This window comes from Felis catus, chromosome C2 (assembly GCF_018350175.1).
Source record: "Felis catus isolate Fca126 chromosome C2, F.catus_Fca126_mat1.0, whole genome shotgun sequence".
Lineage (NCBI taxonomy): Eukaryota > Metazoa > Chordata > Mammalia > Carnivora > Felidae > Felis > Felis catus.
Window position 1 is genome coordinate 55,234,569 of NC_058376.1, and position 15,494 is coordinate 55,250,062.

The window sequence follows — 15,494 nt, forward strand, 5'->3', positions numbered from 1 at the left end:
AAAGTGACTTAACTTAAAAAAAAAATCTCTTTCTTTCATGAGGTTTTGCTCATAGCAGTTCAACTGCTCCTTTTTATTGTCTGAGCCGTTTGGAAAGGAGGAGCTAATTGGCCTAATTTTTCAAAATGGAAACAGAGAGAGGCAGAGGGGTCAGTTACTCTCCTCCTGGCTATATGGAGAATCAATAGAATTCTTTTTGGCTGCAGATCTGCCTCTGCCCCTTGGCTGCTGCCCCGGTCAATTCTGCAAGATAGGAACAGCAGTCAGTCAATGAACCCACCTCAGTGGCTGCCTTCTTGGCCTTCTCTTCTGCATTTTGACACCTCTGCACTGCCTCTTCAGCTTCTTTCTGCATCCTGGTAACATCAACTTCCAGCTTCTTCTTCTGGTTGAGGAGGCTCGTGTTCTAAAGCAAAGCAGCACTCTCATTAGGCAAGTTGAGACCAGCGATGCAAAAGCAAGCTGGCAGGTCGAGGACATGCAACAGGAATGGGCTCTGGCCGGGGGTGAATTCTGTTCTAAGCAGCCATAGTCAGTGAAGCAATATTTCCAACCCCAGGAAGCCACACTAGAAAACTCTCCTTTGCCATCAAAGGCATATTTGAATGGAAGGGATTTCATCCGTTAGACGTTCAATATTAAAGACCTAGCAGTTTGTCTGAATAAGAAAATAGAAATGGATCCAGGTAATCTACAAGCCCCAAACATGTGTTTGGTTTTCAGCTTGCTGAGGAATATGATTTTCTGCCGTTTGTTCTTTGATGTTGTAGAAGCAAGTGTTCCAGAGCACAAGTCGGGGTCAGTTGCAGATATGCGGGGAGCAGGAAGTTGGGGAATAAAAATCGGTTTCCAGCATGTTGCTCCAGGAAAAATAAAAACAAAAACAAAAATCCAATTTCCTCTTTATCTACCTCCCTTTCTATCTGACTTTGCAATGAGGAGGAGGGAAGTGTAGCTCAAATAAGCCTCAACCCCCAGGCCTTAGGAAGCCCCCCCACCCCATGGGAGGATTATTGCTGTTCTGTGGCTGGTACTGTCCTAATTCTTTCTTTCCTGGGTTGTGACACTAGAGGCTGAGGCTCCTTTTGCTGCTATTTGGTCCACGTTTGAAGCACAGCTTTTCTGAGGGTGTGAAACCTTAGCACAGAGAATGTATATAAAAAGCACAGGCTTCCTATTTTTGATTTCTCTTCATTGTCCTTTCACTTTTCTCTTGCTAGTGCCTTTCGCAGTGGCAGGATTGTACCTTAGAAATAGAAAGAAAGATATTCCAGCCTCACAGGTTCTGTCCTGCTTCTTCAATGGCATGAAGCATCTTCATCAAGGCTTCCATGCTCTGTCCTCAACAGACAGCTAGGTTCTGTGCTCCCGCCCCTGCCCTAGGATTCTCCCTGGTAGTGGTCGGGGTGGTGGGGATAAGTGTACCTTACTGGAATGTTTTCTGGATCCTCACTGCACGTAACTCCATAGAAACTCTTTCTTTGTAAAGGAAAGTACAAATATAAATGCCGACTTGTTTGTACATAGAGTCATTTAAAATCTGCTAAGGAGATAATGGCCAAAATCTTTTTAAGCTGAATGGCTCTTTATTTGGTTCTTTTTGGGAGGAAGGGGGTTAGGTGGTATTGTGCAAAAGAGCAATCCAGATTGTCACAGTTCAGGTTTGAAAAAGAACACATGTAATCAGCCAAGGATAAGTTTGGCCTTGTATGTTTATTCTAGGCTTAGAGGTCTGGGAATGCAGAAGGAACTAAGAAGGTTCCATAAAAGATTCATTATTCTATCAAAAGATTGACAGCAGTCTATTAATTGCAAGGTGTCCCCACATGATTAAGGTTGGGGAGAGGTCCTTGTGAGCAATGTAGTATCACCTAGATATGCTGGTCACAGGGTAGCTTCTGGACCACCAGCATCATCTGAGTATTTGTTTGATTCTTGGGTCCCACTGCAGAGATTCTGATTCAGTAGGTCTGAAATGAGAGCTGAGAATTTGCACTTTTGTGTTAATTTCTGTTATACACCTAAATTTTTCAGAAATTACACTCTAGAGATCAGGTCTCCATAGCCTAATTTTATTTTTATTTTTATTTTTTTTCAAATTCATCTCCTCCTCTCTATGTCTCTTTTTGCTCTGGTTGATGTCCTCATCTCTCTCTCTAGGCTAGTGGTTTTTCATCAAATTGGGACCCACTGGTGCATTATCAGTTATAATATGCATGGCAAATGATTTATTACCAATAGCTATTAAGTACTACAGATAGATGATTACTTTTTAAAAATTCAATATCCTACTTTATAAGAATCCTGCTCATTGTATTTACATAAGCTTTCTTGAGAGAGAAAGAAAATGTTGAAGCGAGTTAGCTTGCCGGGAATTATGCAAAACATACAGCCTATTTGTTCCATATCACATGATATCTAAATAGGGTTGTGTCATGCACAATGTTTTGACGGACACAAAAGTCAAACTGTAAGCAAAAACTAATTGCAATGCTTCCCAGCTGGTACATCACTGGCTGATCCTTCCTTTTTCTAGCATTTCTCGGTGGGGGCACAATTGGCATTCTGGGAAGGGCAATTCTTTGTGAAGTGGGATTATCCCGTACCTAACACAGATATTAGTATCTCTGAACCCTGCCCACTAAATGTCAGAGGCACTTTGCAGTCACTGTGGCAACCAAAATGACGTTTCTAAATACTCCACGGTATGGCAGTTCTGTCTATAGTTGTTTTAATCCACCATTCACAGCAATCACCAGAGTAAACTTCCTAAAATGAAAATCTGATCATTTCACTCTCAGCTACTCAAAATTCTTCAGTGGATCCCCATTCGCTGCAAGAAGGAATTCAAACTGCATTAGCTTCAGACTCAAGGTTCCTGGGGACCTGGCTCTCCCTGCCTCTTAGCATCATTTCTCTGATCTCTCCTACCCCTACCCCACTATGCTCTGTGAGTACAGCAATTTCCCTCAGCAGCCCACATCTCCTCCTCCCCCACGCTTCTGTCCTCGGCTTTTCTCTCTACCTGACAGGTTGCTTATGTGTCCTTTATGACTCTGATTGAGCACATTGTGTATCTAGCTACGCCTAGGACTGTCAGGGAAGGCTTTCTGTAGGGATGTGCTTGCTCTGACACTATACTCCAGCAGCGCATTGAGTTCCTTACTTGGCTCTTCACTTTTTTAGGACAATGGAGACATTCTGCACGTACACCTCATACAACTGCTCAGGTTATGGTGGGTGCCCTATAAATGTTGAACGATCCATTTAGTATACACGTTTATCCTAGACGCTGTGGTTTCCCCTGATTCTATGAGAATGGCAAACGATCTAAGAATCCTTGCTTCATGTCACTTATATAACCTTCCATGGGGAGCCAGAGTCCTGACAGCTCATATCTGTCAGCAGTCACTTAGAATTGTTAGAAATCTCCTGGCTCTGAGGCAGGAGAATTTTTTTTTTTAATCCTTGGAGAACATGTGACTTGGAGGGAACAGAAGAAACAGGCAAATGGTTCTGGTACACTAGGGAATGTTCAGCTCTCCCCAGCTTACTGGCTGTCAATGTCCTGAGAGTCCATTCTTTTGGACTTAGTGTTATGGATAATATTGTGTCCCCTCCAAAGGAGATAGGCTGAAGTCTCTAAATGTGATCTTATTTGGAAATAGGGTCTTTACAGAGGTAATCAAGTTGAAACAAGGTCATTCGGAAGTGTCCAAATCCAATATGACTGATGTCCTTATAAAAAAGGGAAATTTAGACACAAATACTAACAGAGAAAAGATGATGCTAAGACAGAGAGATTTCCACGTGAAGGCAGAGGATTGAAGTGATCATCTATAAGCAAACGAACACCAAAGATTGCCAAAAATCACCAAAAGCTAGAAAAACTCAAGGAAGGATTGACCTATGAGATTCAGGGGGAGCATGGCCCAGCCAACAACTTGGTTTCCATCTAGTGTTGAATACTGTAAGAGAATAAATTTCTGATGTTTTAAGCCACCCAGTTTGTGGTCCCGAGTGATAGCAACCCTAGGAACTTAATACATTTGGGAATGAGTGAAGAGTGTGCCCACTGCTGCCGAAGGCTCTCTTTATGCCTCATATGCCACATCCATTGCCTGACATGGCAACTATTATGGTCCAAGGCTGAACAATGTGTGGAAACCATTGCCTTCATCCAGCTAATACAGCTCATAGGGAGAGTTTATGGGCCTCACCTGGATGTGGAAAAGATTGATTTTCTCTGTGGCCTGCAGGAGCTCTTCCTCCGCCAACTTGCGCCCACATTCCGTCTGTTCATACAAGGACCTCAGCTCCTCTAGCTCAGACTGGACAAGAGAGTTGTGCCTCTCAGCCACAGCCACCTGCTCCTTCAGCTCACTGTTCAGGCGTATGCTGTCATCTAGCTGCACCCGAAGGTCCTGTGAGAGAAAACACAGGCCTGGGGCACAGATTGCTGAGTTCAATGGGATATGCACCTGCATGCATGCTCTAAGCAAAGCTCACCAATTTAAGTGTGTTCCTGCTTTCCTGAAGGATTAGATTTGTTGTCCTTACTTTTATTTCTCAGCACAATCTGTCTCTTGGTTTGCTTATTCCCTGCCCTTATATTGCAATTTGTACCTGGATTTGAATCTGAAGCTGGCCCAGGGATTTGGTTGTCTCTGACACCTGTCGGTTGGCACAGCTAAGCTGGAGTTCCATCTCACTGAGGTTCCCTTCCACATTCTTCTTCAGCCGTGTCGCTTCAATTCTGCTCCTAGTTTCAGAATCCAGACTAGACTGCAGGGAGTCAATAGCGCATTGCTGATTCCTCCTAATTTTAGAATAACATTTAAGAGAAAAAAAAAATCATGTACCCAAATTAAGAAAGGTTACCTGCTGTGCACATAATAGTTTAGGAAACATAAAAAATTAAAATTCAAGAAAAATTCTGGGTAATTAACAAAATGAGTCTAAGGGGTTGTCATTTTAAAAAACATAGAGGTTGAAGGGTTAGGTTAGTGAGCATCATAATAGATTAAGATTCCCAGGCCAGCTTTTCTCAAGAATCAAGAAAAGTATCAGAGAATCTTTGTGAGGTCCTTATGTCCAGTGGGACAGCCTTAGCCTTACCTAAGACCCCTTAAGGGAAGGCATAGAACAAACATCTAGATTTCCTGCAGTGGCTAAGGATGAAGGAAGGATGCTCTTCCAGACAGCTATAATATTTAAACTACTTTCAATGGTAAAACATATCTGAACAAGGCAAGAAAGAGCCACCCAGGCTTAAATCCCAAGGACAAGCAATATTGCTCTAATGGCCTATTGTTGCTTAGCCCTTCTAGAATAGTATGGTTATCTTTCTGTAGGAGTTGGAGTACAGTCAAGGGTAGGCTGAGAAGACCAACTGCTGTGTGAGGATTGAGTTGCTTCAATATTCCTCATGACAACAAAAACCCTACACTGAAACTATATTTGCCAAGTGATAGAAGCTTAGATAATAGATGTGTGTTGAGGGAAACAATGAAAAAATCTAGGGAACCCATGGCAATCATTTCCCAGCCTTCCTGCAGTCAGTTTGGAATTATGTGACTGAATGCTGACCACTGGATCATGGGCAGAAACGTTTGTAGGCCTTGCCCATACAACATTTTTACTTGTATAATCCAGTACTCCCCTCTTCCTCAACTATGGCAAACTTGGTGGCCACTTTTGGAAGATTATGGCACCACAAGATGGAAGGAAACTGGGCTCTTGAATGACTTTGAAGAATAGTGGCTCACTCTATAGCCTAACCTACACTGGACTCAGACACAAAACAAAGATGAACTTTGATAGTTTTAAAAAAATTTTTTTTTAATGTTTTTTAGTTTATTTTTGACGGAGAGAGAGAGAGACAGAGCATGAGCAGGGGGAAGAGCAGAGAGAGAGGGAGACAGAATTCGAAGCAGACTCCAGGCTCTATGCTGTCAGCACAGAGCCTGATGCGGGGCTTGAACTCACAAACCATGAGATGATGACCTGAGCCGAAGTCAGATGCTCAACCGACTGAGCCACCCAGGTGCCCCGAACTTTGATAGTTTTGAGTCAAGATTTGGTGTTTGTGAGCCAGGATGGTTTAACTGCTATAACTAACACCCCCCACCCCCGGATTAAGCTCACCCTGTGAAATAGGACTTAGTGCTAAACAGGCAAAACAGACATGGGAAGAGCCTTCCTATTCTTCATCATAGAGCCCATTATCAGAAATAGCAAAAATGTACTCATCTTGGATCATAATTATGTTCTGCATTGAAATAGCATTGAATATGTGTCCTGAACTCTGAGGCCAATCATGAAGGCATATAGCCCACATGGGATAGTTGTGTGGCTCAGGTTTCTAACTGGGTAACAGGTGGAGGGACTGCTTTTCATGACCAGTTGTCTCCCCATTGGTAGGTGAAAATCTCACAAGTACTTATGGAAATGTATGGGAGAATGTAAAGCCCAGAGTTAGCACCTCTTCTGTGCTAACCTTATGTCCCTGGCCCCCACAAATTGAGATCAGCCTCTCATGACTAACCTTGGTTGTGGGCTTTTGTTCAGCTTCCAGGTCATAATCCTACAGGAATACCAGTACATAAAGTTAACCCAGACTGTTATAGCTGAATATGTACTTCCCCATTTATATATTGAAGCCCTAAACCCAAGTACCTCAGAATGTGACTATCTTTAGAGACACGGCCTCTACAAGAGGTGATTAAGGTAAAATGAGGCTATTGGGTGAGGCCTAATTTAATCTGATTAAGAGAAAATTTGGACACACACAAACACATCAGAGATTCACATGCACAAAAGAAAGATCATGTGAGGACATGACAGGAGAGCGGCCATCTGCAAGCCAAGGAGAAGCCTCAGGAGACACCAAACTTGCCAACACCTTATTTTGGACTTCCAACTTCCATAATAGTGAAAAAATAAATTTATGTTGTTTAAGCCACCCAGTCTGCATTTCATCATGGCAGCCCAAGCAGACTTATACAGTGACTCATACTATCAACATCACTAAAAGCTTTAAGACGCTTTTTTGTTTTATATTGGGGAAACTCACTTTTGCCACAGCTGACTCTCCTTATACAGGAACACTAAAGCATCCCTAGCTTGGTATCAAAATCCTTTATACAGACATACATTCTACTTAAGCAGACAATGTTTCAAACTGTACTTTTACACAGTTGTTTATGAATCTTCATGAGTGCCTGCAGACAGTAGAAAGCGCTATGGTTTGAGAGGCTTGGATATGATACAGGCCTAAAGAATGGCCTCTAGACAATCAACACATTTCATGCATAGTCAATAAATCTTTACAATGAAAACTCTTCCAAGTACATTAAAAAAAAAAATGAAGCACTCAGGACCAGAACCATATAGTAAGAAGTTCTTTCATTCCTCCCGCCCCCATCCTGACATGAAATGCAGTTTGAAAAAGAAAACCAGATACAAAAAAAAAAAAAAAAAAGAAAGAGAGAAGTCAGTAAAAAAACTTACAACTTAAGGGAAACCATTGACAAAACAAAAAGGCAACCTACTGAATGGGAAAAGATATTTGCAAATAATATATCCAGTAAGTGATTAATATCCAAAATATATAAAGAACATATACAACTCAACACAAAAAACAATAGTAATGCTAATAATATGATTAAAAATGGGCAGAGGACCTGAATAGACTTCTTGCCAAAAAAGACAGAAGTCTATTCAGGTCCTCTGCCCATTTGGGGCCCAGATGGACAACAAACACATGAAAAGATGCTCAATATCACTCATCATCAGGGAGATGCAAATCAAAACCACAATGAGATGTCACCTCACACCTGTCCGAATGGCTAAAATCAAAAACAAAAAAATAATGAGCATTGGTGAGAATGTGGAGAAAAAGGAACCCTCAGGCACTGTTGGTGGGAATGCAAATTTGTGCAGTCCCTATGAGAAACAGTATGGATGTTCCTTAAAAAATCTAAAATATAATTACCATATGATCTAGTAATTATACTACTGGATATTTACTCAGCAAAAACAAAAACACGAATTCAAAAAGATACGTGCACCCCTATATTTACTGTAGCATTATTTACAATAGCCACTACATGGAAGCAACCTCAGTGTCCATCGATAGATGAATAAAGAAGATGTGATATAGACTTCCAGAGGAGATGGCAGAATAGGAGGACCCTAAGCCCATCTCATCCCCTGGATACAATTAGATAATACCTATATCAGTGTAAATAAACCAGAAAATATCACAAAGACTGGCAGAGCCAACTCTCCACAGCTAAAATTAGAGAAGAGACAACAATGAAGGTAGTAAGAAGGGTGGAGACGGAGACATGGTCAAGAGCTAAATGGACCAATGGGATCGTCCATAGGAGTGAGACACATAGAGTTGAGGGAAACAGCTCTTCACACCAAGCACCCCAGGCACTAGGAACCCATACAGGGAAGGCAAACCCTATAACCTCTGGCTATGAAAATAAGAAGGGCCTGGCCTCACAAGTTCCTACAATCAGGCTTAATACCTGGAACTTTAAAAGTCAACGGGATGGCCTCTGAGAGAGCAATAGGAAACTGAACCCCATCCTTAAAGAGATAGCATGACAAACAGTCCCTCAGAGATACAGCATAGAGGTAGCATTTTGAAAAATTCCTAGGATATATGGGAAGATTTATTTACTAATCTTCATAAGGCCACTACTTTCAAGAGTAGGAGATGTAACTGACTTTCCTAACACATAGAAACAAATACAGAGAGTTAGACAAAATGAGGAAAAAGAAAAGTGTGTCCCAAATGGAAGAGCAGGATAAAAATCACAGCAAAAGAGCTAAATGAAACCAAGATAACAAATGCCTGAAAGAGAATTTAAAGCAATGGTCATAAAGATACTCACTGGACTTGAGAAAAGAATGTAGGAGCTCAGTGAGGCCCTCAACAAAAATATAGAAAATATACAAAAGAACCAGAGATGAAGAACTCAAAACTGAAATTTAAAATACACTAGATGAAAGCATAGAGGAAGCAGAAGAACATATCATCAACCTGGAAGACAGAGTAATGCAAAGCAATCAAGCTGAATAGGAGAGAAAAAATAATAAAAACTGAAATTAGACTTAGGGAACCCAATGATACCATCAAACATAATAAGATTTGCATTGTAGGGACTCCAGAAGGAGAAGAGAGATAAAATGGGGCATAAAGATTATTTGAAGAAATAATAGCAGAAAATTTCCTAAATCTGGGGAAGGAAACAGAAATCCAGATCCAGGAGGCAATGGGAGTCCCCAGAAGAATCAACCCAAGGAGGTCCACACCAAAACTCATTGTAATTAAAATGGTAAGAAGAGGGGCGCCTGGGTGGCGCAGTCGGTTAAGCGTCTGACTTCAGCCAGGTCACGATCTCGCGGTCCGGGAGTTCGAGCCCCGCGTCGGGCTCTGGGCTGATGGCTCAGAGCCTGGAGCCTGTTTCCGATTCTGTGTCTCCCTCTCTCTCTGCCCCTCCCCCGTTCATGCTCTGTCTCTCTCTGTCCCAAAAATAAATAAACGTTGAAAAAAAAATTTTTTTTAAATGGTAAGAAGAAATTATAAACCATTTTAAAATCAGAAAGAGAAAAGAAAACAGTTATATACAAGGGAAACCCCATAAGGCTATAAGCTACTTTTTTAGCAGAAACTTTGTAGGCCAGAAGGGAGTGGCATAATACATTCAGTGTGCTGAAAGAAAAAACCTGTAACCAAGAATATTCGATCCAGCAAGGATATCATTCATAAGAGAAGGAAACTTAAAAAGTTCCCAAACAAAAGTTACAGGAATTCAGGACAACTAAACCAGCCCTACAAGAAATGTTAGAGACTTTTTTTAAAAGTTTATTTATTTGAGAAAGAGAGCCCAAGCAGGGAAGGGGCAGAGAGAGAGAGAGAGAGAGAGAGAGAGAGAGAGAAACAGAATCCCAAGCAGGGGGAGCCTGACACAGGGTTCAAACTCACGAACAGTGAGATCATGATCTGAGCCAAGATCAAGAGTCAGAACCTCAACCAACTGAGCCATCCAGTTGCCCCAGAAATATCAGAGACTTTACGACTAGAAAGACTTTAAGTAGGAAGAGTAAGAAAAGTAGGAAGCAGAAAAGCAGTAAAATTAAGTATATTTATAAAAATCAGTTAAAGGACTCACAAAATAAAAGGATGTAAATTATGACACCATATGCCTAAAATATGGAGGGGAGAAGAGTAAAGAATGGGTTCAAACTTATGGGACTGCTAAATGCATGCTATATATAAACCTGATGGTAATCACAAATCAAAAACAAGTAATAGATATGCAGAGAGAGAGAGAGAGAGAGAGAGAGAGAGAGAGAGAGAGAGAGGAATCCAGGTATATCACTAAAGAAAGCCCGCAAAACGTGAGAGAAAAGAGCAAGAGAAGAAATGAACAGAAGAACTACAAAAACACCAGAAAACAAGTAACAAAATGGCAATAAGTATATACCTATCAATAATTACTTTGAATATAAATGGTCTAAATGCTCCAAACAAAAGACATAGGGTGACCAAATGGATGAAAAAGCAAGACCCACCTATTTGCTGCCTGCTGGAGACTCATTTCAGACTGAAAGACTGAAAGATAACATCCCTATGTTTATTGAGGCATTATTTACAATAGCCCAATTATGGAAGCAGCCCAAGTGTTCATCAATAGAGAAATGGATAAAGAAGATGTAGTATATATATATGTATATGTGTGACGCATTTTATGTATTTATATGTGAATATTACTCAGCCATAAAAAAGAGTGGAATTTTGGATGGATCTAGCAGATATACTGCTAAATGAAATAAGTCAGAGAGAGAGAAATACCACATGATTTCATTCAGATGTGGAATTTAAGAAACAAAACACACCAGCAAAGAAAAAAAGAGACAAACCAAAAACCAGACACTTAACCATAGAAGACAAACTGATAGTTACCAGACAGGAGGTGGGTAGGGGAACGGGTGAACTAGGTGAAGGGAATTAAGAGTACACTTATCATAGTGAGCCCTGAGTTGTGTATAGAATTATTGAATCACTATATTGTACACCTGAGATGAAGATAACACTGTATGTTAGACTTTTTTTCAAATTTAGAATTAAAAAAAAAATAACATTAAAACTTGCAAAAGTTATAATGACTTTAAATGGACAGTCAATTCATTAGGTCACTTTTTTTTTTCCTGCAATATTGTTTATCCGTATCAGAGAAATGTGAGATTTTCCTTAATTCGAATACATATAATTTCGATTTAAAATGATTAGCAAGGTATTTTCCTAACCAAATACCATGCCTGAGTGTGAAATCCTATTTCTTGAAGACAGGCTAAAATATTTTACTTAGAAATGAGAAGAGACTTAAACACATTCTTCTGGCAGAGACTCAGACAATAACTGAAATTAAGTTTGATGGTGCTTATAAATTAAGACCATGTGTGAAATTTGACATCACTGAGTTTTGAGGAACAGGCCAAATGGAAGGAAAACATGATGGAACGTTAAAAATAATGTGTAGACCCCTAAGGCTATAGAGGCCAGGGTTGGGAAAACTAGAGGTTATAGGCCAAATCCAGCCGTGACCACTTGATTTCCTGTTGTGTACAACTGCTGTCAAGCTACACTGCAAAGTTGAGTAGAGATAGAGACCCTAGGGCCTGCCTGCAAAGCCAAAAATATTTGCCACTGATGCTGCTCCAATGCTATCCAATGCTATCCCATTGGATATCCCACCTCGGCATATTAAATATCTTAAGCTCAAGGAGTTTGAGAAAACAATGCGAGCAGGAAGATCAATCTAAATTCTGCCCTTCTTCCCTGAATGCAGGAGATAAGCCTCCCTCGTGAAAGATACCCTCCCCCGTACAGAAGGAAGGGAGACATCCTTGTTTACCAAAGAGTGAATTTAGGGCCAAGAAGGCTGTCTAAACAAACCTTGTTGATTCTTCAGCATTTAAACTACCACAAGCCCAAATCCCTGTGCCTTATCAATTCTTCACAAATTTATTGTTTGTCTAAAAGGTATAAAACTTCCTGCTCTGGTTGTGTCCCCCCAGTCTTCATTCTTTTGTGAAAGCTCCCATGGAGATTAAAAATTCAATAAAACATGTAGACTTTTCTCCTTTTAAACTGTCTTAAGTCAGTTTAATTCTTAGGATCATTCACAGACCCAAAGAGGGTAAGGAGAATTTTTTTCTTCCCTACACTATCTCATCCTCTACAGAAAATTTGTTTAACCCTTCCAGAGGCGATCAAACCAAAGCAAGCTTTGGACTGCTGGACTTTCAGTCCCTCCTTCCCAAGACCGTCAGCAGCACCTCTCTGGCTGTGCCTGAGAGAACACAGGCTGGGTCCATCCTGGCCCTCGGCCAGTGACAAGACACTCCCATACTTCAGCATTTCCCTGAACACCCTGAGTTGGAGGAGGTGGCCTCTGTGAACACCTGTGGACATCTGTGGCCTCTGAAAATTCAGGACCCACCTGACCGACTTGTTTTCAACCCAGTTCTGAGTCTTGTGGTCAAACTGGATGCAGGTGACAGGTAGGGCCACCAGTTGGCCTTCATGCTGACTGCCATTATGCCTCCTTTTCTGTATCCAGGATGGAGAGGGCCAAAGCCAGCCACCACACCTCCTCCTCTCCTTCCATTAGTGACTGCATTATCACCTCCCTACCTCTACCTATGTCAATTAGAACACTGTAGGAAAAAAAAATGTTTTTGAAAGAAAGAAAGCCCCATCAATCCATAAAAGTTTAGGAAGCCCCGACAAGAATAGCAGGCCCAGTGTCTGGCCAACATGAAGTGCTCAAATATGTATTTAACAAGCAAAACACATGACACATATCCCAGCTGCTCATACTTTCACCACCAACAGGCCTGGGGCTCACTGAGGATAGATATGTCCTCCCAGGATGATGGCTGGAGCTCGGCGGAGGAGGAGTTGAATGAATCACCCCTCTGCAGAACCCTCAGGGCTCTTATCTTTGCCTCTGAGTCTCTTTGGCTTCTCTGGTCCCTTCCTCACACGCTTCCTTCAGTCTCTGTGGCCTTTCCCAAGGTTTATGTGGACGCAGGACCTAGAACCTCATCTTGCCTTCAGGCCATATTTTCCTCGAGTTCTAGAATTTACCTGGCTTATCTTGATTGCTCAGAATCCTCTGCTCTCCTAGTGCTTCTCCCTGCCATTCTGTGCAGACTCCTCAGGGCCCCTTCCTCTCCCAGCCCCTGAGGCCAGACCAAATAATCAGATTAAACAGAGGCTTCTGATACATTCTGCACTGGCACAGAAACGTTCTGCAAGGGCACTTGTGATATTTTGTAAGATATGCTCATCTCTCCTTTCCGGATGTACCTATTATAGCTATTATGGATCATTAACTAAAACTCCTGACTAGCTCGCCCCACCCTCTAGCCCGCCTCTTCTTTTTTCAGCCCCTCCACAGCCCCAGCCTAGAGTTCAGCTCTTTCTTCTCCCAGCCCTGGCTGTTTGGATCTCCAGCTTCCTTTGCACTAAGATTATTATAATTGGTGAACTGCTCTAAGACATTCAGATGTACCTGACGAGAGGCAGACTCTCTGAGGATTCATTTTTCCCTAAGCCAGGTCTATTAATAGATGCAGGGTTGACATTACCTAAAATGAGCTTTTTTCTTTTAACTGCACAAAGAAACGTTCATTTTTGTTCCTCATGGAAGGAAGTAGGGCAAATATCAAGGCCTGATGTTTTGCCCTTCATCAAAAAAAATTCTTTTAGACACTGAGTCAGGGCCTCTTAAGTAGACCGAAATTCATCCTCACAGTCAGTCCTAGAGAGGCAAGTGTCCATGAGTGAGAGCGAGCAAGGATAACTCAAAGCACACAGAGGGCCAAATTTGGCTTGATGTCCTCATTAAAAAAAAAATGACCCCCATGGGAGTTTTGTCTGAATTGGGGCTATGGGAAAGAAGCCAGTTCAACTGACTATATTAACATTTTTTAAAAATTGTTTTAACAAACATGTTGAAAGCAAGTTGCCCATGGAAACTCAGACTCCAGTGAGTTTCCTTGCTGACATATGGCACTGACTTAATGGAACAGATCAGATAAATGATATAATCACAGTGAATTCCATGTGTTTATAATTGTGCCTTTGATCTATACAGTGTGAAGTGCTTTGCCAACATCAGCTCACTGATCTTCCTCACCACCTTCTGCGACATGTATGGGGCTGCTTTTATCCCCTCACTTCACTGAGACGCTAAGAAGTGGAATGTCTAAAGTCATCAGCTTGTTATGATGAGGCTAAGAAAAGATCCTGCAACCCATGAGTCCTGTCTAATTCAGTTTCCTGACCATTAAGACTCAGCCTCTTCAACAGGGATTCAATAAGCAGCTTAGCTCCTGGCTCCCGCCCCTCTCCAAACAAATGGCTACAGGTGCAGGCAGGGGGTGTGTGAAAATTTCACTCTGATCTGGCATTAATTTCAATGTACGGCATCACATTTAGTTCCTTTCTTCCGCTCTTCAGCATTATCAGTCAGCTTCTTGGATGCCCAAGAGACTTGTTATGGGGAGACCGGGTAGTGCCCACAGCCCTTGTACATATAATTATGCTTTTTTGGTGTGTTCTCTTGAGTCTCTATGAGAACAGAAGCTGCTCAATCATAAGAAAATCCTAAAAACAGACAGTAATTGCGTAGAGGTGTTCCTTTAGATTAATAGTGGTGAGCTTACTAGAAAGATCTGGCATAGGGTTAGACTGGCTAAGTTTCTTTGGTAATGTTCCAGCAGAGGCCATAAAGGCAGCCAAACACAGCACATTCTGTTCAGTCAAGAATTCTGGAATATGCAAATGTGGCTCATCAAAATAATCTCAGATACCTAAAATTTTCTATTTCTTCATCTTTCTCTGAAAGCTTTCTTTCAAGTTCTGCTTTAGCTTCCAAGAGTTCAAGCTGGAAGCGAAGAATCTTGCTTTCGTTACGTTCCAGAGCTCCCTGAAACACATAAATTAAAAGTACTAAGTTAAGTCTACTTTATGGATACAAATTTTTTTTTCCTCAAAATGTGTGTCACTATTGCAGCTCTCTTTGGAGTTGCTGGGAGGCCTCTAAGTTCAAATCAGTTCCCTGAAGATTGGAACAGGATGAGAGACAAGTGACTGCTTTTGTTTGTCACATCACTTACAGCTTTGACATTCTTAGGGCTCTTGGCTGTAGTTCAAGAACTAGAATTCTAAAGCATTTTTTTTTTTAAATAGAAAGATTCAATCTTGTCTGTGACTATATTTAAACTTTTTAATTCATTACTCTGGACTTTTCTTAATATAGTTGATCCTCAGGATGAATCAATAAAAGGATCAAAGCTAGAACAAGGAAAGTGATAACTCCTACCTGCAATCTTTTATTCAATTCTGGACATCACGGAGGAACAGAGAAAAAGGTGAAAGCAGCCAGAGAACAGGAAACAGG

General features: G+C 41.3%; 1 protein-coding gene across 1 annotated transcript in view; it reads right to left on the reverse strand.

Moving 5' to 3' along the window:
- The window catches only part of MYH15 (myosin heavy chain 15), a 146,066-nt gene that overhangs the window by 23,700 nt on the left and 106,872 nt on the right, over positions 1–15,494 (reverse strand). The window contains exons 33-36 of the mRNA XM_011285970.4: positions 14,905–15,020; positions 4,627–4,819; positions 4,221–4,424; positions 281–406 (exon numbers count right to left, since the gene is read on the reverse strand). Coding sequence (XP_011284272.2) covers positions 281–406; positions 4,221–4,424; positions 4,627–4,819; positions 14,905–15,020 — 639 coding nt within the window. The remainder of the gene's footprint in view (positions 1–280; positions 407–4,220; positions 4,425–4,626; positions 4,820–14,904; positions 15,021–15,494) is intronic.